General features: G+C 35.0%; 1 protein-coding gene across 4 annotated transcripts; it reads right to left on the bottom strand.

The window, feature by feature from the left end:
- Nucleotides 1-6,826: 6,826 nt before the first annotated feature.
- LOC148627560 (deoxyribonuclease-1-like) lies at nucleotides 6,827-20,392 on the bottom strand. 4 transcript variants are annotated; one of them, XM_088574764.1, is made up of 11 exons: nucleotides 20,274-20,392; nucleotides 19,081-19,236; nucleotides 16,511-17,704; nucleotides 15,400-15,603; nucleotides 14,862-14,950; nucleotides 14,590-14,667; nucleotides 14,022-14,140; nucleotides 9,967-10,076; nucleotides 7,561-7,721; nucleotides 7,125-7,221; nucleotides 6,827-6,926 (listed from the first exon to the last, which is right to left on the bottom strand). In XM_088574764.1, the coding sequence occupies exons 4-11, from the start codon at nucleotides 15,589-15,591 to the stop codon at nucleotides 6,876-6,878; spliced, it is 897 nt and encodes a 298-aa protein (XP_088430890.1). In that variant the 5' UTR covers nucleotides 15,592-15,603; nucleotides 16,511-17,704; nucleotides 19,081-19,236; nucleotides 20,274-20,392; the 3' UTR covers nucleotides 6,827-6,875. The 4 variants fall into 4 exon arrangements, with proteins under 4 accessions (XP_088430890.1, XP_088430906.1, XP_088430898.1 ...); XM_088574780.1 differs by lacking the exon at nucleotides 19,081-19,236 and having other exon boundaries at nucleotides 20,274-20,299; XM_088574772.1 differs by lacking the exon at nucleotides 20,274-20,392 and having other exon boundaries at nucleotides 16,511-19,443.
- Between the last annotated feature and the right edge of the window lie 1,303 nt (nucleotides 20,393-21,695).

Genomic DNA, 21,695 nt, shown 5'->3' with positions numbered 1-21,695 from the left:
CACGCAGTAAAATCATTAGGCAATAGAGGCTGGTTCAAAAACGGGGACACGAGTATGTTGCCAATGTCATATTATGTGTAATACTAAAAAAAATATCCTCATACAGGAGGTGAGCCCACCATATCGGTGGAGGACTTAAAGATATATCGACAGAGATGGACACAACATATCGTCGGAAAAAAATTATGATATAACGGAGATGAACATACCATATCGTTGGATAGGTATATGATATAACGGGGGAAGGGGTAGATAAAGTATATCGGTGAAAAAATAATTGATATACATGTACCGACTGAGGTTGACACACCATATCGGTGGAAAGATTTATAATACAATGGAGGTGAACAAAATATATCGTTTGAGGAGAAATTTATGATGTAACGGAGGTGGGCACACCATATCGATGGAAAGGTTCATGATGTAATGGAGGTGGACAAAACATATCGGTGAGATTTATGATATAACGGAGTTGGACGAACCATACCGGTGGAGAGGTTAGTGATATACCGACGTAGATAGACCCACCATATATGTGGAAAGGTTTATGATATAACGGAGTTAGACAAACAATACCGTTAGAAAGATTAGTAATATACCGACGTAGATTGACACACCATATCTATGGAAAAGTTTATAATATAATGGGGTGGACAAAATACTAGTATATTGGTTGAGGAGTATACGCTACAACGGAAATGGACACATCATATCGGTAGAAAGGTTTATGATAGAACAGAGTTGGACAAACCATATCGATATACACCTTTATGGTATTATGGGGTGGACAAAACATATCGATAGAGAAATTTATGGTATAACGGGAAGGACAAAACATATCGACAGAGATATTTATAACATACCGACGGAGATGGACACGCCATGTCGGGCGAGAGGTTTATATTATTAACATGCGATAAGTGTTTTACATAGCATTATGAATAAATGAAGGATTTGAGAGTATAAAATGATTCTGTCTGAACCATTTTATTTAGATAATCAATATCTGATCATATATACTTGTGACCAACTATGATTACACGACCCCCCCCCTCCCAACTACGCAATGATATTACTGATTCGCCTTGTTATAATTTATAGAATGAATTTAATTAAACAAGTGTAGTCTGGTACATTTACTGTGCTACATTGTACGATGATATACCTGTATTAGGGCATCAGCCATCTTTTTAAGGGCTTATGATGTACTATAAAAATAGAGTTATAAAAGAGCATGTTCGCGCTTAAAATTATATCTTATTTTGTCTTCAAAATGCACTTCGGCAAGTCAAATATGAATATTAAGAATATATATTCTTGCAAAAACTTGTTTGCAGTTCATGGATGTTCAACACAGAAACCAAAGTGTGAAAATGGAGCTAGAATTTGTAAATCACGTATTCAACCAAACTCTTGAAGAACGCTTGATTTCGTGGTTTTCATTTGAATAATTTATTTTACCTGACACACCTGAGGCAACCGGCAAATCCTCTAGTTACTTCATGCTAATAATATACTATTACTTGAAGCTTGTTAGCACACATGACGTAAGGGTAATGTGATGATAATAATAATAAATATGAAAAACATTTAAAAAATTGCAAACTAGCTGGTTTTTCCAAGCCTTTACTAAGTTTAATTAGCGACATCACTAACCTTATAACATATAATTTAGAGCGCAAACAAAACCAGAAAACTGTGAGCAATGCTCACTAACTTGACAGCCCACACTCCCCTATTTAATAAAAATAGGAGATGTGGTATGAGAAAGTCATCCACCAAAAGCCAAGCAACGAACAATTAAACTGATACATGTCCTTTTATCCTTCATTTTGATTTGGATCAAAATATAGTACGGGAGGTGCACAACAGGAACATGTAATAAAGATTCTGTGAAAGTTTCATTCAATTCCATTCAGTGGCACAGGAGGACTAACAGATAAGGAGTGGGTCCCATGTTACCATATTCTCAAATGACAAAGTCCGTGTTTTGCTATGTGAAACCCCAAAGTAGAATCGGATCAAAATCTTACATAGGAGGTTCACAATAGGATAAGAGATAACGGATAAGAAATGGACCCCCCTTACCCCCATAATAACAAATGACAAAGTCTGTTTTTTTTGTTATGTGAACCCCCAGATTGATTCCGATCAAATTTTAGAGTAAAAAGTGCACAATGGGAACACGTAATGAAGATTCTGTGAAAGGTTCATTCGATTTCATCCAGTGGTGTTGGAGGAGTAACGAATAAGAGATGGGTTCTCTATGTTTAACGGAAGAAAAATAGGAAGAAAGGAAGGACGGACGGAAGGTCGGATACCCATTTTACTATATACCCGAACTTTGCAAATTAGGAATAATAATCATAAGAGGCGACATAAAAATCGGGAACAAAGTTTTCAACACAAAGACAAACAAACAAATAAACAAACAAACTCACAAAAACAGTTAAAATTAAGAAAATAATGAAATAACATATCATACAACCAATTCGAATTACCAATATCGAAAAGATTGCAAAACAAATACATAAACTTAGTTCATGACGGCTCGTTTCTAACAGTTCAGTATTGCGCAGTCATATAAATATAGTACGACTTCACGTTAGAAAATACAAAGATGTGTTTTTGTTGTATTTTTTATTTATTTATTTTTTTTTTGGTTATTTGTGCTGTCAATATATCATTAGTCTCTAAAGAACATATATTGATTTAATTTCTTAAATGCCTTTATTTTTTTTCAGCTGTTGCCCTTCATTGACAATTGTTGAATATATGATATAGAGTCAAGTATAAGCTTAAAAAAAACTGATGTTTGGTCTGTGTCAGTTCTATAACACAAGAAAGATTCAGTCGATAGTTGTAAGTCGAGGATTCATTGGCAGACATTTCTTCTGCTTCACCCGTTTTTCTTATATAGTGATATGACTTAGAGAGTAAAGAATGTGAATTTTACTACAACTTAACGAAATTAAAGTCAAATCAATCCTCATGTATGGGTCCGAATGCTAGCGTGTGTCGCAAGTGAAATAATACGGTACCTTCTGACCGAATAAGACCAGTACAATGACCTGCACCAGATATGCAAAAGAAAGAGCATCGCATTGGAAATTAAGCAGGGAAGAATGACATGACATGGACATGTAATGAGAATGTCCGTGAACACAACACCCAAGATAGCTTTTTTTTAGACACCACATGGAAAGAGAAAGAGAGGTAGACCACCCACCAACTGGTGAAGAACTGTAACATCTGAGTGAAAGAGGATGGGCTATTCATAAGAACAAGAGCAGTATGTGGCAAAAGACAACGGGATTCGAACTCCTTTTCTGTTCCGACATCTATGACACTACCGCCTGCACTAATTTTAGCGCTCTAGACCACTCAGCAAACTTGGTTATATAAAAATATAGCTTTCATTAACCGACAGATACTTCATCATAAGTAAATCTAGAGCGTGAACATTAGCACATGATGTAACTGAAAAGTGCATCATCAGATGGTATCGGGTAAGACAGTGGAGGATCTGCAACGGTATACAATCACACCAAGTATACTATACATTTATGAATTTATGAAGTCTAATGGGATGTTGAAACTCTACCATCTTACTTGCAAGTGCATTACTACGTATGTACATAGCATGCAAGACCAGAATCAACATAGAATGTTGATTCTGATTCTGGCCTTGCATGCTATGTATGGTAGAGTTTCCAAATCCCATTAGACTTATCTTAGTCTGTATATAAGAGGAAAGTATGACAACTCGGCCATCTAGACTATAAAAATATTGCTTTCGTTATATAACGAGAATTGATATAGTGTATATGTCAAAGGGACAACAACTCCACAGCACAGCTTTGTCACAGCATTATGAGTTCGAGTCCCACGGAGGGAACAACCAAAAATTTGCTTCGCAAATTTGACAGTTCTAACATCGTTGGCAATTTTTCAGACCCTTCTATGCATACATTACCTTCCCTGTATCAATTTGATCTGATGGATCAGTTGTTATTATCGATTATGAATCGGATTAGTGTACGATAATTTTGTTGTTACCCTTATTTGATCTTATCAACAGCTAAAATATGTGCATGAATGTTTGCATTAACTCAGTATTTGGCAAAATTTTAGTCAAATCCTTTTGGATAAAAAAAATAAGACTCTGTTCACATGCTTTCATTGGGTAACAATTAATTCCAACGTAAATAAGTAGGCACGGTTGGAAACATTTAAAAAAAAAACACTAATGCTATGGGTGTGAATAATAGGTTTATATAATAATTACCATTTAAGAATATTATTTTCATGAAATGGGGAGTGTCGCCAAGGTTAATTTAAGATCATTATGTCTCAGGGTGTGCGGCTTGGTTTCAATCAAACCTCTTGACCAAGTAGAGCAAATGGTGCATTTATTATCAAATTGGCAAGTTTTCACCTAACTTGACTTGGAAAAGTTCAAATAGTTATTACTTGGTCTCATTTTAATGCCAAGACGCTATATAAATGTACTGTTTCACATAAATTTTTTTTAAAACTACGGTATATTTAAGGAATTACAATAACGTGTGATATAAAGGAAATTCTGAAATCCCTTTTAAACGATTTTATAGTAATTATAACCCCAAAAAGGAGCCTACATTGATCAGATATGTCGAATACATCATTATCTTAACTATGAATGCCTACAATATGTGTTTTGCAGTGTCGATGTGTTTTAATGAGAATTTTGATTGGTACTAAGACCAGTTTTCTAGGGGTAAGGTAGGAGAAAATTGTTATCATTTTTTAAAAATCATTTCTTGAAAATGAGTTTTTCGTGGTTTATTGATGCAGAAAATAGGATAATCTATCGAATGATACCCTTATTTGAGACGTTTCCCTTGAGCAAGAACATACTGAGTCAAAATTATGCGACTTTTTATGGGAAAATCGAAAATATGCTTTTTTGTGCATCTTTTGGATAAATTCTGACTACGAAAATCGTCACATGTCATACAAAAAAACCACAAAAGTATTAATTGTGATAATAATTAATAGAACATACCAAATAAACCATTTTTCCCGAAGCATAAATACTCTAGTGCGTTTGACATTGAAAAATTTGTCAATTTAAGCCTTTTTTTCGGTGGCTATTTTAAAAAAAAATTAATTCCAAAATCCCAGGTGTTACTACAACTTTCTTGATACCACTGTAAAGCTGAGACATTGGGCTATATGTTGATACCTATACATGTCAATTTACTTCGTTTGTAGAACGTAAAAGTTCGAGGAAGAAAAAAAAACCGTAAAAGTGTAATCAAGGGAACCAAGGTTATAGCGGTAACCAAAAGAATTTAATCCAGGGACGAAGACCAGAAATGTATTTCGCCTCAACGAGGTATAAAAGAGTAATCAAGGAAACCAAGGTTATAGTGGTAATCAAAAGAATGTAATCCAGGGACAAAGACCAGACATAGAAAATAGACACACACAACAAAGAACATTAAGTAACTAAATTCATACACACATAGTAACAACAGCAAATGAGCAAATCCGACTCAACTAAAAACTGGGAGCATGGACCAGGTGCACCGGTAGGGTAAACGTCCTCTGCTTTTCTAGAAACACCCGCCGAGTTGCTCATAAAAAGTAAAGTCTGGGGTAGACGAAAGAGGAAAGAAAAACTATGACACATTGAACATATCAGTTTTCATGGCGCAGATGGATACACTGTAACGATCAACGAGTTCATGATGACGACCATAAAATTCTGTAGTGGTGACTTCAATCTTGAAGCAACATAACCCTGTTCCAGAAGCCTATTTGTTAGAATTCTAGCGCGATACAAAGTCTGCGTAGTTTCGACAAGTTCTGGTATAACGTATGAGCTGCGATATGAACACTCCATATGCAGGTGCTGAAGGGATGTTTCCTCAGATGAAAGGAAAGTTGACAATTTTGAATCAAAAGTCATCACGTTTGTCGTAAAGTTTGGTCGATAGTTTTATTTTACCATTGATTTCTAAGTGTAGGTCAAGATATGAGGCTGACCTCACAATATCTGTAGTATCCTTCATCTCAAGTTCTTTGGGGTAGATGCGATGTATCAAATCCCCGAAATGAGGATTGTTTTAAGGTAATACGTCATCTATATAGCGGAAACTGAGATTAAAGGATCTATCTTAACGATATTCTTTCTTTTGGATCATAATCAGCTATAAAGTTAGTCTCATAAGAGTGAATGAATAGTTCAGCAAATAGAGGAGCATGGAATGCCGACCGCTTGTCGAAAAATGCGTCCACCACACTGGACAAATATGTTGTCGATTAAAAGTTCCAGCATTTTGTAAACATCTTCATCTGTATATTTGGAAGATGATTTGGAATTATTTTTTACAAAGTATGAGGAATCTTTACCAAGAACTATATATTTGTATTTTGGTTTTCCATCTTCGTGGAAAAACAACGATGTGTAATGTTTTTAAGTCGGTAGTTTAACTGAGTAAAACTGAGTAACTGGGGAATAGAAATATACAGTGTTGAAAAATCATAGGTTTTAATGCTATTATATTCTGATATTAGTTTTGAACTGATTGTCCCCAAAAGATCTTTCGAATTTTTCAGGATCCACATTGGATTAATACCACTACGGGAGTAACAAGTGTCGTGATAGGATTGCAGTAAAAGTAGTCAAAAATACATAAACGCTTCTGTTTATTCAGACAAAAATATTCGTAAATGGGGGGTATAAGGTTAGCTTAAAAGCATAACACTATGATTGATGAGTTGGGTTGCACGGGGTGGGTGGGATATCTAAGCCCACGTGTTAAACTAAACACATTGATAGTGATGAAATGTTCTTTATTCGGTAGCTATTAACTACTTCCTGTTAGTTACAAAACTATCTCTACCTCAACAGGATAATGGTCACTGACATCTAGCATCTGCGAAAAAAACACAGTTCAGCTAATATTTAAAAAATGGCACAGTATATTAATGACCACCGATTTACTTAGATTTAAGACCTGCAACTTTTACTTTTTTACTAAGAACATGAAACAAGAAAAAAATCTTTTCATATTTACGAGATTAGTTTAAAACCAAGTTAATATGAATATTAGGATTATAAATAACGTGTATACCCTATCATAACTTAGTCCAAACTGGTACTCGAAGTGGTAAACCTTAGCTGAGCCTGGAACTACCCCTTGCTGGAGTTTGGTGCCAGACAAAACAATTCTGTAACAAATATAAAACATTAACAGGACGTTCGAGGGAGGAGATTAGAAAACAGACATTTTATTTGTTCAAAAGGCACACGTGTAAATGGTATGACATTCTGTGTCGATATTTTCTGAAAATAAAATGGGTTTTTGATGCGTATTATTATTTTCTTCAACAGGGTGATGGGAATTGTGATTTTAATTTCCAATTTGGGAAAAAAAACTTTAATATTGAACAACAAACAAAACAAGATCTGTTTTACTGAAAAATATTGAAATTAAACAAATCATCCAACAGGTTTTAACTTGTTCTGATTTATGAAATATATGAGAAGCACGCAATAATGAAACTAACCTGTCATAAGCACAGTCTGTGTTAGTAGATGTTGTGGTATCAGCATTCCAATCAATAACCCAGTGAAAATCAACTGTATCATAGTAGAACATTTTACTGGCAAGCTGGCTTGGGTTGGCGTAGGAACAATCAGCGTTGAAGTCTCCAAATGTCATTATGTTCTACAATCGGTATTAAATATATTGAAAAAAAAAATTAAGAATATTCGTTTTAATTTTTTTGGTATTAGTTGCAGGTGCTCCAGTATGATCAATTCAGAAAATAGAAAACTAGAATATTCATTTCTCTTGACTTCTTTCTGGCGAATTCATACATAAGAATTCGATGACAAGGAACGTAATTTAAAAATCCCGACACTCTGAATAATTTAAAGAGGATAAAATAAACAAGAGGCTCCCAGGAGCCTGAATCGCTTATCTGGTTAAAATTTTGCCTTTTAAGGGCAATAAGTCTAACAAGGAGTTGTCAGACAATTTTGCCTCCATTTGATTCCTTGGACACATTTGTAATTGTTATAATAAGGATCATTACAGCAATTGAAAGCTATTGGCTAAACCTAACAGATTTGAAGATGTATGCAAAAATCTGCTGACCCCATTGTTCTATTTATATGAAACGGCAGCCATGTTTTTTTCAGCGATCAAAAATCTGTCATTTCGTTAAGGATATCCTATAAAACAAAAATACCAACTTTCATTGAATTCTGTAAAGTAGTTTCTGAGGAGATTTTTTTTTAATATAATAACATTAAAAACAGCAAAAAAACGTCAAAAAGGGCAATAACTTCAACGTGGGTCAACAACATTTGACCACAGATAGATCTCTTCATGCTGAATTATTTTACCCCATGTCAGAATTCGGCTAAACCTAACGGTTTTGGAGATAAATGCGAAAAACTACTGTCTGACCCCTATGTTCTATTTTCAGTAACGGCGGCCATGTTTTTCAACGGATCAAAAATCCTCAAATCAGTTCTATGCACGATACCCCAAGAAACATTCATAACAAATTTGGTTCCAATTGGTCAAGTGGTGTCAGAGGAGAAGAGTTTTGAAAGAAATAACATTCAAAATAGCAAAAAAAAATGTCGAAAAAGGGCAATAACTCCAACATGGCTCAACATATCAAAATGAAAATTTGACCGCAGATAGATCTCATCATGCTAAACACTTTTACCTTGTCAGAATTTGGCTAAACCTAACGGTTTTGGAGATATATGCGAAAAACTACTGTCTGACCCCTACGTTCTATTTTTAGCAACGGCGGACATGTTTTTCGACGGGTCAAAAATCTCGGCATCAGTTCTCTGCAGGATATCCTAAAGAACATTCATACCAAGTTTGGTTTCAATTAGTCAAGTAGTGTCAGAGGAGAAGAGTTTTGTATAATTATTAACGACGACGACGGACGCCAAGTGATAGAAATAACATTAAAAATAGCAGAAATCGTCGAAAAGGGCAATAACTCCAACATGGTTAACATATCAAAATGAAAATTTGACCGCAGATAGATCTCACCATGCTGAACACTTTTACTTTGTCAGAATTTGGCTAAACCTAACAGTTTACGATATATATGCGAAAAACTAATGTCTGACCCCTACAGTCTATTTTTAGCAACGGCGGCCATGTTTTTCGACAGATCAAAAAATTCCCACCTCAGTTCTATGCAGGATACCCCAAGGAACATTTATACTAAGTTTAGTTCTAATCAGTCAAGTAGTTTCTGAGGAGAAGAGTTTTGTATAATTATTAACGACGACGACGGACGCCAAGCGATGGCAATAGCTCACATGGCCTTTTGCAAGGTGAGCTATAAAAAAAACGAGTAAAACAATGTCACAAATAATTAAAATGTTCAGAGGTTCGTAGAATAGCGGAAATATTTGTATAAATGTTGCGTAGGAATATTTTATTTTTTGGTCATAATTATTTTCTGAAACACAGATTATCAATATTTTTTAATACAGTCCAGAGTATTACTCTCGAGGCGACTATTGCATGGGTTCTGGACACAGGTTTCCAATTTCTATTATCAATAGTTTTCAAGGTTTTTCCTCGCCGGCGAAGTCGCCTGTGACAGAGGTTCGTTCCGTTTTAATTGGTTATTAATTGGACCCAATTGGATTTTTTCCATTTCATGTAACATATATTATCTGTTAATCGCTCATGTTATTGTATGTAAGATTGTGAATTTATACTGAGAATAAATCCGGTGTCCACTAGATGTCAGGGCTATCGGCAATATGATATATTGTTTTTTTATTACGCCTTTAGTAAGAAAGATTTAGAAGGTTAGTTTTATACATTGTAAAATAGGATAACTAGATAGCTGAGACGTGTGTTCGTCAGTTAAGATAAGAACGTTTCAATAGTATTTGAATCTTTCGAAAATTAAAATGTTTACCGTTATTCCCCATTTGTTAAGTGTGTCTATGTAAACATCACGGAGGTGTCCGATTTCTGCAACTGCGTCGTCCGGTTTAGCGTGTATACCAGTTACGGCAAACCTAGTATCTGATGAGGTTAAACATTTTTGGTCAGAAATTTATATCCACTGAACAATTGAAAAAAAAAAACCTTTAAAATTGCTACAACTTTATCCTATTTTTGTGTTAGTATAATCTCTATAACCGATCAACGCGTATGTTACTTCACTTGATGATGATGATGATGATATAACATGTACTATGTTCTTTGTGATAGTATCATCTTAATAACCCGAATTGCCAATAGTCAGTTCATTGCTTTGCTTTTTGTGTTATTATTATCTCAATAATCTCTATTGCCAACAGTCACATTATTTAATGATGATGATGATAATGACGATATAACCTCTACCTTTTTCTTTGTGCTATTATTATCTCAATAGTCCCTTTTGCCAACAGTAATTTCATTTAATGATGATGGTAAAGAGATGATGATGATGATGATAATTGAAGTCATTACGAACGGGAAAACGTGCAGCGGTAACAAAACTCGAGGGAAAATTCGAGGAGCTGAAGAAAGTGCATTCGGAGACGGGAAACATATACATTAAAAAGTTCAAACGTGTGGAATCTAGCCTTATTCAAAAGAGAGACATTTTAAGTGACATTCAACAAAAACTGATGGAAGTTCTAAGTGATGATGACATCGTCCAGGAGATCGCCGACACCGATGAATACATGTTCAACTTAGACGAGATCATAGGTGAGTTAGAAGCATAGGTATAGACACTATAACGTACTGGTCAGACAGCCAGATTGTGCTACATTGGTTGACTACAAAGAAGCAACTAAAGAAATTCATCACAAATTCACTAACAGGTGCGTGTTGCTGGAGATATTGCCCGACCAAGCAAAACACTGCCGACTTGTTAACGAGAGGAATCGGTACATCACAATCTATGGTTTAATGGACCGCAATGGATCGCAAACACACAAGATTGGCCGACATGGACTTTTACGGAAAATACAATACCAGTGCTACTCACGAGCACAGAATCAGATGAACCGACCACGTCAAAAACCGACAAAATTGAACAACTTGGAATTCATCGTATAATTGAGTGTACTAATTATAGCACGTTACCGAAGCTATTGCATATAACCGCCTACGTTATGCAATTTATAGTGCATTGTAAAGTAGCTATTCGAGAGAGAAACACGAAAACTTACGTCACTAGCTAGCGAGAAACTATGGATAAAAGGCACACAACGAACTTCTTACCCGGAAGAGTATAGAACATTAAAAAATTAGACCGTTATAAAGAGTGAAACCTTAGCATAAAAACTTAGACTATTCTTGGACGAAAACGAGGCTATTCGCTGTGTGGTTAATAACGGACCGATTTGTAAGACGACGAAATATCCGTACCTGCTACCACGAAACCATCATTTCACGAAGTTAATCGTACTGAACATTCATAAGAACTTGAAGCATGCAGGCATCCTTTCGACCGTTACACAGATACGACAACATGTTGGATACCACAGATCCGTCAATACGTCAGAAGCATACTACGACAGTGTGTACCGTGTCTAAAATTTAGCAGTAAACCGAACAGTCAACCCGATCCACCACCACTTCCGAAAATACGTCTAATGGACGCGCCGCACTTCACGGTAACTGGTGTCGACTATACTGGAGCTCTCTACACGAAAGACAATCGAGGAATGGAAACTAAAACACTCATATGCCTGTTCACATGCGCCTCCACTAGAGCCGTTCATCTCGAGATTGTTCCAAATCTAAGTGAGGATTAATTTCTTCTTGCGTTTAGGAGATTTTGCAGTCGGAGATCGAGACCGTCTATAATGATTTCAGACAATGGGACATCATTTATAGCCGCTTCCGAAACTGTGAAACAGCCCCGTGCAGGTCCGGGTGTCAAAAAAATAGGCCTGCAGCAGCGCTAAGCTTGTCGTAAAAGGCGACTAAATAGTGCTCAGGAATCTAGCCGGGGGCTAGGCGCTCTGCCAACAGAGCAACAGGAGTGTTTGACCCAGGCGGTGGAATGGGGTACCCCTGGCGTGGTACACGCTGGGGTTGTCAGGCTATAATACGGAAAACCTGATCTCAAACCATAGTGGTGCACCGTGTTGGGAAAGATGTCACTTTCCTTGCACGTTAAAGAACCCTGTTGTTGTATTCGATAGGAATAGGAACCTTTGAGCTCCGCCACAGGAGACTAAATTTTCCGACCCTACCCATCCCCCTTTTTTCTAGTGGCAATCAAAATTTGTCGACCCCATTGTCCTTGTGTCCCATCCCATTTTTCATTTCATGTTCATTTTATCATCCACTTCATATTCATCGCCTGAATATAGCTGAAATATTGCTGCTCGGGCGTTAAACCCCAACAAACAAACGAAACTGTGAAACAACTAACACAACCTACGAGGGTAAATGATGAACTAGTAACATACGGAACAAAATGGACATTCATACCTAAAACAGCACCTTGGTATGGAGGCTTTTGAGAGCGCTTAATTGGGATTACGAAATCATGCCTCAAGAAAACGTTGGGCCGATCTTACGTGTCGACGGACACATTACGAACAATCGTGACCGAAATGGAAGCCAGCATCAATGACAGGCTGTTAACGTATCTATCAACGGACATTAGCGACGAAAAACCGTTAACACCATCGATGTTACTGTGCGGGAGAAGAATTAACACTACGCCGTATCCGATCAGTGAAACCATCGGAATCATCAAAAGTGAAAGAAGCGAACTCACAAAACGATTCAAAACGCAAACTTCAATTATGGAACACTTTTCTAGCCGATGAAAACGAGAGTATCTTACGTCTCTTAGATAATTTCGTGGACAAACTGGTAACAACACAAACTCCATTCGTGTAGGAGATGTAGTTCAAGTGTTCGACGAGAAACTACCGAGAAACAGATGGAACATTGCCATCGTAGATGAGCTAATTACCGGAAACGATGGTTTCACACGCGCCGCAATCATTAGAAGCTCTAAAGGACGAACGTCAGGTCCTGTCGTGAAGCTGTATCCACTGGAGATTCCAACTATAACATGGACCGTGATGATTCAACAACGATGACGATGATAAATCCTTACATTATTCCACAAATTATAAACACGAGCGTCATATTTAACCGATTTTTTTTTTTCAAATGATGTGTATCACAGCTGCACAACATACGTGACGTCACGTAGCACGTCGCCGAAAAATAGTCCCGATAGGAAACTTTGCAGCGCTTATAAAACTTACATATTCAGGTCAGGAAAATAAAAATAAAAGACAACTTATACCTTACACTTCAACAAAACAGCGATAAGCGATAAACAGATTATCAAATATTTTTTTTCAACTCGCGGGAGTTTCTCTTGCTCATCTCGTTGAAAAAATATTAAATATTCTAATAATATTGTATGGGCAGACATTTTGAGATAGATTGAGATAAACGAACGTAAAACACAACGCATTGGTTACTTTGCAACCCCAAACCTATACGATCACAGACAAACCTCAATGTCTACGATCGCTTCAGCTGATGATCATGATTACGATGACGACAGACGATAATGATGAAGACGACGTCATCGATGGTGATGGCGACGACGAACGACAATGATAATGATGAATTGGTGACATCTCTGTTATAATGATTATAGTTCACTAATGTTGTAGTTGATGATGTATATAGTAAAAATGGTGATTGTGGCGTTGGTTTGCATAGACAGATAGATAGATATATTGCTGTACGGACGTTAAACCCCAACAAACAAACAAACAAAATTAAAATACGGACGATCTATTGTTCGTTAGTTCTGAGTGTATTTACTTCTTCTTGCAAATAGGTAGTTTGCTTGATATTTGTCTTTCACTGATATTTTTTTACAATTTGGCAATGATGGATGCACTTAGGTATTTTTAAATGTATCAACTAGATAACTCGTGTCGTCTTCGTAATTAGCTTATCAATTTGATTGTTAAACTGCTTTACCTGCTGCCCCATTGACCGGTTGGAAGAGGGCGCTGTATGGTTCCCGCTCAAAAATGTCTGTGTAATCATCGGGTCCATCGTCAAACTGATGTGTATCAACTAACTTCAGTGTTCGAAGTCTGCACAAAATAAACAAGACAAACACTGATTGTATAGATCTGGATGTGACCAACGTAAGAAAATTTACATAATTATACTGCTATTAAAGGAAAATATGGATAGAAAAAAAAATAAATATACAGCATCATCGTGAAGACATTAAGCAGGAGACTTTATAAGAATCATGCAAATTCTGTGATAGGTTATACACCACCCCCTAAAAAGTATTACAGTCACATCTCGACCTAAGACAAATTATAGCACAAAATGCATTAAATATATGTGTTTCTATCAACCGTACAATTTCTTTTTAGACGTGGAATTAATCGTGATCATAAATTCACTCAAAATAAAAATGTTATCGTAAGCAAAGAAATTCTATTCAGACAACGTTAACATATGTTATATTCAAACGAACATTTCATATAAAAAATGCCTATCCTATACGGACAAATAGTGGCATAGTTACCTATAGAAATAAGCATACTGCTCTTTGTACGATGACCTCCCTAGTCGTTCACTGACAGCCATTCCGTATGTGTCACTCCTGCATATAATTAACTATAGGTTACTATAAAAATAAAAAACTTATACCTTTTATTCGTAAAAAAATGCACTTGCGTATTGAACATATTGGTCAGTTTTCAAGGCAATATGGAAGTGAAAAGATCTTCTTTGTTCAAATATAACAAATTTATAGAAAATTTGTATATTTTAATCGACTAAACGAAGCAGACTCACGTGTTGACCAGGGTCCAAAGATTCTGAAGAGCTTCTCCACTGATATCTCTGATTTCTTGGATTAAGATCAGGTCATAACGGAGCACTATCTGTTAAGTCAGTGTATGAATTGGTAAATGAATAGATTGTTTGGTTGTGTCTTGTTTTGAAGCTAATCGTTCATTCAGTGTATAAAAAAACTACTCGTAGCATAATCGCTTAATGAAAAAAAAAACAAAAAACAAACTGTGATTAAGTAGATTCGAATATGAAATTCAAAGAATCACCACAGAATAATAAAATATTATCACATGATGATTAAGTATCACAAAGGTTTTATATTAATTAGACAGTTACGACGTTCCAATATTTACTAATGTATATTGGAATATACCAATTGTTGTTATACATAACATGCAAAAATGCTGTTCATACTTTTATCCTAAAACACACAAAATATATAGTGCATATAGTGCATAGTTTCGATCAAGTAAATAAAGAATTTGTTCTGGAAAAGTTCTGTTTAGAACAATTCTTTTTACTTTCAATCGAACGGTACCTCTTTTATGTAGTTGGCTATTTCTGGATCACCCATTTTTGCTTTTCCAAAAGTCTTAATATTGAACGCTGACATCAACAGACGATTTCCGCTCAACAATGACTTCGAAACCCGTTTCCTCCATTTTCTTGATCTGGCTGAAGACAACTCGGATATTGTCAGAAGAAACACAAACAGTAGTAAGACTTTCATTGCCGTGGTAACCTTTGGTATTAAAATATATCAACCAATAAGAAAAAAAAGAGAAAAAAACAAAGAAGAGAAGAACTCAAAAAATAATTTCATATGATGAAAAATAACAAGTTATTTCGTCCTGATATCAACCGTCAGAAAAATACCCCCCCCCCCAAAAAAAAAAAAAAAAAACCAAAACAAAACAAAACAAAAAAATAACAACAACAAAAAAAACCCCAAAAAAAACCACACACACACACACACACACACACACACACACACAAATAATAAAAACAAATATAAACAACTGAAAGCTTACCATTACTGGTTGTGTTCAGTTTTGAAACTTTACTGTCAAAATCGTGAACTTTATTGCAATTAATTGGGGTCATTCCAATGTTAAACCATGTCATTATAAAAGTGAGAACTTCAACATATGGTCGTCATTTCTTGGTCAACAGAATATGAGAATACACATTTGGTAAAGTGCAACACATAAATGAAATTTATAACTATTGAAAGTGTTCTTTAAACAAAATAATGTAATTTACCTTGATCTTATCAAAAACAATAATATCAAATAAGTGTTCGCCGTTTGGCCCTTCAGGATTTCAGTTTTCCATATCTATGATGGAAAGTTTGTGGTATCTAAAAACTTGTAATTCATTATACAACAATCAAACCAAAAGAACCGACTTTATCCTCGCTTTAAAAAGCAAATACAGTGTTCGTACAACTTATGACATTTCCACTCTGTCGAAAGAGTTAGTTGGAGGGTTCTTTCGTTCTGAGACTTTAGAAACATGTCTAATGATATTAGCCCCGTTGAAAGTCGCGACAATAAAGCACACATTTCATATGTAGCCAACTTAAAATGTGTGGTTAATTTAGTGAGCCTGCAATGTACAAGAAAAAAATAGCAGACTCTACGTCTTACCTGAATTATCTATGATGGATGATCTGAAACAATGTAAGGTTCTAAAAAATCATATAATGATATAGTATAAACCACGTATGTCTTTACGTAAAAATACGCAGCGAGTTAATTCAAGTCTATGCACAATCCCTTCGCTTTAGCCCGAGTCATTTTAGATAACTTCTTATTGGTTTTTGAGAATTTTGTCGATTTTAAATGGAATTTAAATCCAGTGGATTGAAAGATGCATCGTATACTAAACAAAACTATGATCAAATGCATGTTGGTAGATAAATATTGGAGACACTTGGTCCGCACTACAGGTTCAATTATTTATTTCTTCATTTCAACCAAAGTGGCATTGAAGGGCTACAGTAAACTTTGTAAAAGCCAGTATATATACGAGCACATTGTCCGTAGAAAAAAAAACTAATTCGAATTCACAACAGAAAACTTTGCCAAAGTTTGGTCAGTGTTTATTTTGTCTGTTTACACAATCTAAGTCGATTTCAGCAATACTCTATTTTTGCAATTCGACTGAAAACCCCAATTTACTTTTTGGAGTTTCCGTTTGTCCATCAACTCAGTCCAAGCGTGATCAAAGTGTTTCTTTTGTCCCAAGTTCCAATTCTAACCATTCATTTGTTTCTGGAAGAGCTTTGAAAGTCTACATGATTGGTCCAATTACCATTAAAGTGATGTTAGTCCGTCAAGGGTATTAGAAACACAGGAAAGCTTACTTATCTTGTGGTAGTTTTTTCCTAGTTTATAATTTTAATTATTTGTGGGGGTGGGAATGTCAAGTCTTTTTGACTGGTAAAAGTCCATAGAAGTCTGGAAACGATTGGTATCTATTCTGTCAAAGTCCTCTAGAATCTATTATAGTTGAAGGAGTCAAAACTGCTCACTGTTACATTTATTCGGTGTACTTCTCTTTTTTAAATAAAATTCTCTTGTCACCGATATAGGAAAAAGTACTACGTTCGGGATTATAGCGGTTTGGTTGTAGATTCTCCCTAAGTTCTTCCGGGTAAACATGTGTTGTGCGTCTTGTCTTAGCTAAGAGTCATATATAATTTCTGCTTCCGAGTTAATAAACCTATTTATTTTTTATTTATCGGCCAATGAATTATCTTGCATCTACGCCTTGAAGGATGAGCAGTACGGAAGTTACAGAAGAGTGGAAATCCTTGGACCATACAACTGCGAAAACACCTGAAAATTGAAAGAAGAAACACAGAAGAATATAAAACAAATGAACTCGGGTTTTCTGGATTGAGAGCAATTCCTTCTTCCTGGTAAATTGCATGAAAAGTTGATATTAGCTGAAGCCACAGCCGTGGGCATTATCGTTGAAAGTAATGTTCCTTCTCAGGGGCAGCCAATTCTAATACAGTAGGTGCTCGTGTAGAAGTCATAATCATGCTAAATTGACTGTCCATGGAACAATGCCTGAAGTGTTGATAATAATGATTATTATATAGGTAGCAGTGATTTACCGAATGTTCCTAGTGTAATTTTTTTTTCGATAATCCACACTGAAATAAATTCGGTAATTTCACTCTCGCGCTTTCTCCCGCCAAAACGTCACAGCACGATTATCAATCCGCCGTTCAAAAAATTTTTAAATTGATGTTGAGAATAACAATGAATAATGGCGGAAATCTATATAATAAATAGGATAATCAATCGGTTATCGTGAATAACCAAAATATGATCACTCGTGCCACAAGATTTAACTCGTACGCAGAACAAGTTCCGCACACTCGTTAAATCTAAGCGTTCTTCGGCACTCGTGATGATATTTGGATCATTCACTCGTTCCAATTAATTATCCTATTAATACCGCATGACAATCTTTTAACCAATAAGAATTTGTATTACATGTAAATTATGATAATGTCATCAACATAAACAACAGTTACTTATGTGTTTATTTCAATGAACTACGAAGAAAGATTTAGATTATGTAACAGATTATGGTAATGTTGTGGGGATTATAACTCCGTCCTCTTGTCACTTTAACGCACATTAAAGAATACCCTATTCCAAACAGGGATAATTCGTACCCCTCTGGAATGAAATTATTATTATTGTTATTATTGTTATTGTTATTATTATTATGATTATTATTAACCGTAGTGCAAAAGAAGATCTCTAAAAGCAAGTCCCGCAATAGTTTATTTTGTCCACAACTGTAAAACAAAAAAATGAAATTTACTTTTAAAAGTACAAAGCAAAAACAAGAACAAACAGAAACATAAAATTATAAATTCCCTTTCATAAACAAAATATTCCATCCCAAAAGTAGGAAAACCCTCAAGTTTATAGTGCAACGCGTCAACGGGTAGACGTACACACAGCGATATACCAGTATTAGTAATTAATTGAAACGCTTATTAGACCATGGCCAGCTGACAACAGTTTTAAAAGATCCCACACCTTTTCGACAGTCGCAGGTATCATAAAGTAGTCGTCGGTAATTCACTAATAATTTCAAAGAACAAAAAAATGTTCAATCACAACGTGGGGTACGTTTACTTTTGATACCTACATACATGGCAACATCGGACTTAAAGCTCTGAACTCACCCAAGATATCCAAGTATATCAGGAAACCACCCTCTGTCACTGCGACCTTGTGGAACAAATATTCAATCCAGACTTGACGGATTCTGTGTATTCAGTTGTCATGGTCTTAGCGTTTCTCAAATATATGTCATCGGTTTACATATGGATTCGTCAGCACTAAAAAGTTTACTTCAAAATATAGTCCAACACCTTTTTCACCAAATTTTGTGAAACAAAAACTTTGAGTATGTTTCTAAATTTCCTTTCAATTCACGAAGAGTAAACTGTACGAACGAATAACTTTGTCAAAAATTGAAACAATCTTCAACATAATGTTAAAAGCAAAATGTGAAACTTCGATTTTTAGACGGCTTTGCAATTAACGAAAACACAGGTTTGTAAAACAAAATTTTGCATAGTGTGAGGATTCGATCTACATATGGTGACAATTATTTAATAATAGGATCAATATAATACAATTGAAGTCTGTTCAATTGTAACATACTAAATCTTTATATTCAATGCAATACCACAGTGCATAAACGGAAGTATACAATTTGTCTGTACATTCAAGGTTGTGTTCACAACATGTATAATTTGTACGGTCATTTCAGTTTTGTGTACATATTCAATTTGAAAACAAAAATGATAAAATAAAATTGATTCAGGACATTTTTAGGCTTCAAAAAGACGAATGACACCACAATAAAAGGCAATTGTGCCGATGTGGACATGTGTACGAGACTATAATAATGTGTAGCAGGAGGGTCGGGCTTGGATTCTTCCGTCCCCTGCTATTATCTGAAAATGTCTAATTTAGACAATGAAATGACCTCAAAAACCACCAACAATGACTATGCTTTCCCAATTCTCAATTCAGACCATTGATTAATTGACGATTGCTGCAAAATGAGGCAGTTGTTCTGTGATATGTAGACACTCTCATTTTACAAGTTCGATCACAGGGAATCGAATTATGGCAGTATATAGTGAAAATACTATAGTTTTTATACTTTATATAAATTCAACATAATGTATATGCAAACATAACAATGTCATATCAAAACATTTCAATTCAACAGTTGTAAATTAAGTGAGTATCAAAAATATATTAAAAGTATATTTAGCTAGCAAAATTAATTGTAGTTTAACTATTGCACTTGTTTATTCCCAAATAAGCACCAAAAACACCCGTATTTAAATCTATTACTTACATTTCAAGACATGTACTTTGCAAGTCCGGCAACACAGTTCTATATTTTAACCTTCACTTTGAATTTGGATATAAAGGGCAAAAGAAAAGATAAGAAAAGGAACACGCTGTGGTGTTATTTAAATAAACAAGTTACCTATTTATAATGCATGTTTTAGCAGTAAAGGGGCTTCTGAAAAAGAAAAGATTTTGCAATATTTTACTCTATAGGAGTATTGTCAATTTAATGACTGTCCAAAAGTTCAAGTAACACTTATTTCATTCTGAAATCATGTATTAAAAGTGAACCATACTTTAGCTACTGGTCGTTCCAAGACAGTTCGAAAATATTTTGTAAAAAATATATATATAGAAATCATTTCTTTTTCCATTTGGTATTGAATGATTAGTTTAACACTGAATGTTTATTTATTATAAAACTTTCCTACTACTAAAGCTTTTAATAAGTAGTTTTTACCTACATAACCTATAAACATACATTATTTTATATTATTATAACTTACAACGACTTTTATTATCGATTTTTGGTCCAATATGTATTCAAGGGAGATAATTACATAATTACTATAGGCGAAATCGTTACAAATGCAAGAATCTAACTAATGAGCAAAATACAGTGGCTCTCTTGAATTTTAGAACATAAATCAAAAACTACTTGTTGGTCTTGCAGAATATCGGCCAGAAAGGCAACAACAGGTTGTGTGGACCGTGTATATACTCCTTTGATAAATGCACTAAAAGATTCCTGTTTGCCTTAGCTGTATTCGGCACGCATAACATTACATCTACTGAACATATCATATCACGTAACGTGACGTTTTTATTGTCTCTTCTTTTTAATATATGTAAAACTCGAATTAACACTAATGAACTTGTGTGATGCATATAATTATTATCATTATTTTAGGAAAAGAATTTATAATTATGCTGATTTTACTTGTATCTGATCCAATTTTTAAAATGTTTAAACATTTGTATGGACTTTACATACATTCACGTTTGTGTGTATTCATATGGAAATTATTCCTCAATATTTTCAACAATTTTTAGTGAAATATGATCCTTATTCTGACACCCGTTTTCGTGATTGTATACTGTATATTTTGATTTCATATCATGTTATAGTTCACTTATCTATAAATAGTTTTTTCTTACTGGTTTCGGTTTTGAAGTTGCTTTTTTTCAAAACAGCAGAATGAGAAAAACCTGTTTTGAGGAGGTAGACCTAGGGTACGGGACACACTGTTACAAATTATTGGAACGTTTGTAGTCACCATTTTACATCAAATCATCAAAGTAACCTGGACTGATTTCATTCTGTTTCAAATGAAAGCTTGATAGGCTTGAAAGACTTTAGAGAAATTGAATAAAATACAAACATATCACTGATTGCAAAAGTTATGTCCCTTACCCTGGGTCTACA

The sequence above is a fragment of the Perna viridis genome, chromosome 1 (assembly GCF_037379345.1).
Source record: "Perna viridis isolate PV_CMFRI_1.1 ecotype Kerala chromosome 1, ASM3737934v1, whole genome shotgun sequence".
NCBI classification, from domain to species: domain Eukaryota; kingdom Metazoa; phylum Mollusca; class Bivalvia; order Mytilida; family Mytilidae; genus Perna; species Perna viridis.
The sequence above is the reverse complement of the archived record's forward strand: the minus strand, read 5'-3'. Positions and strand labels throughout refer to the sequence as shown.

Bases quoted from the DNA above. Each gene is read 5' to 3' on its own strand.
- LOC148627560 (XM_088574755.1), bottom strand. The intron at 7,722-9,966 runs GTAAACATTTTA...TACCGATTGTAG, and splicing joins TTAACAAATGGGGAATAACG to AACATAATGACATTTGGAGA. The intron at 6,927-7,124 runs GTATACACGTTA...TTTTTTTCGCAG, and splicing joins TTGGACTAAGTTATGATAGG to ATGCTAGATGTCAGTGACCA.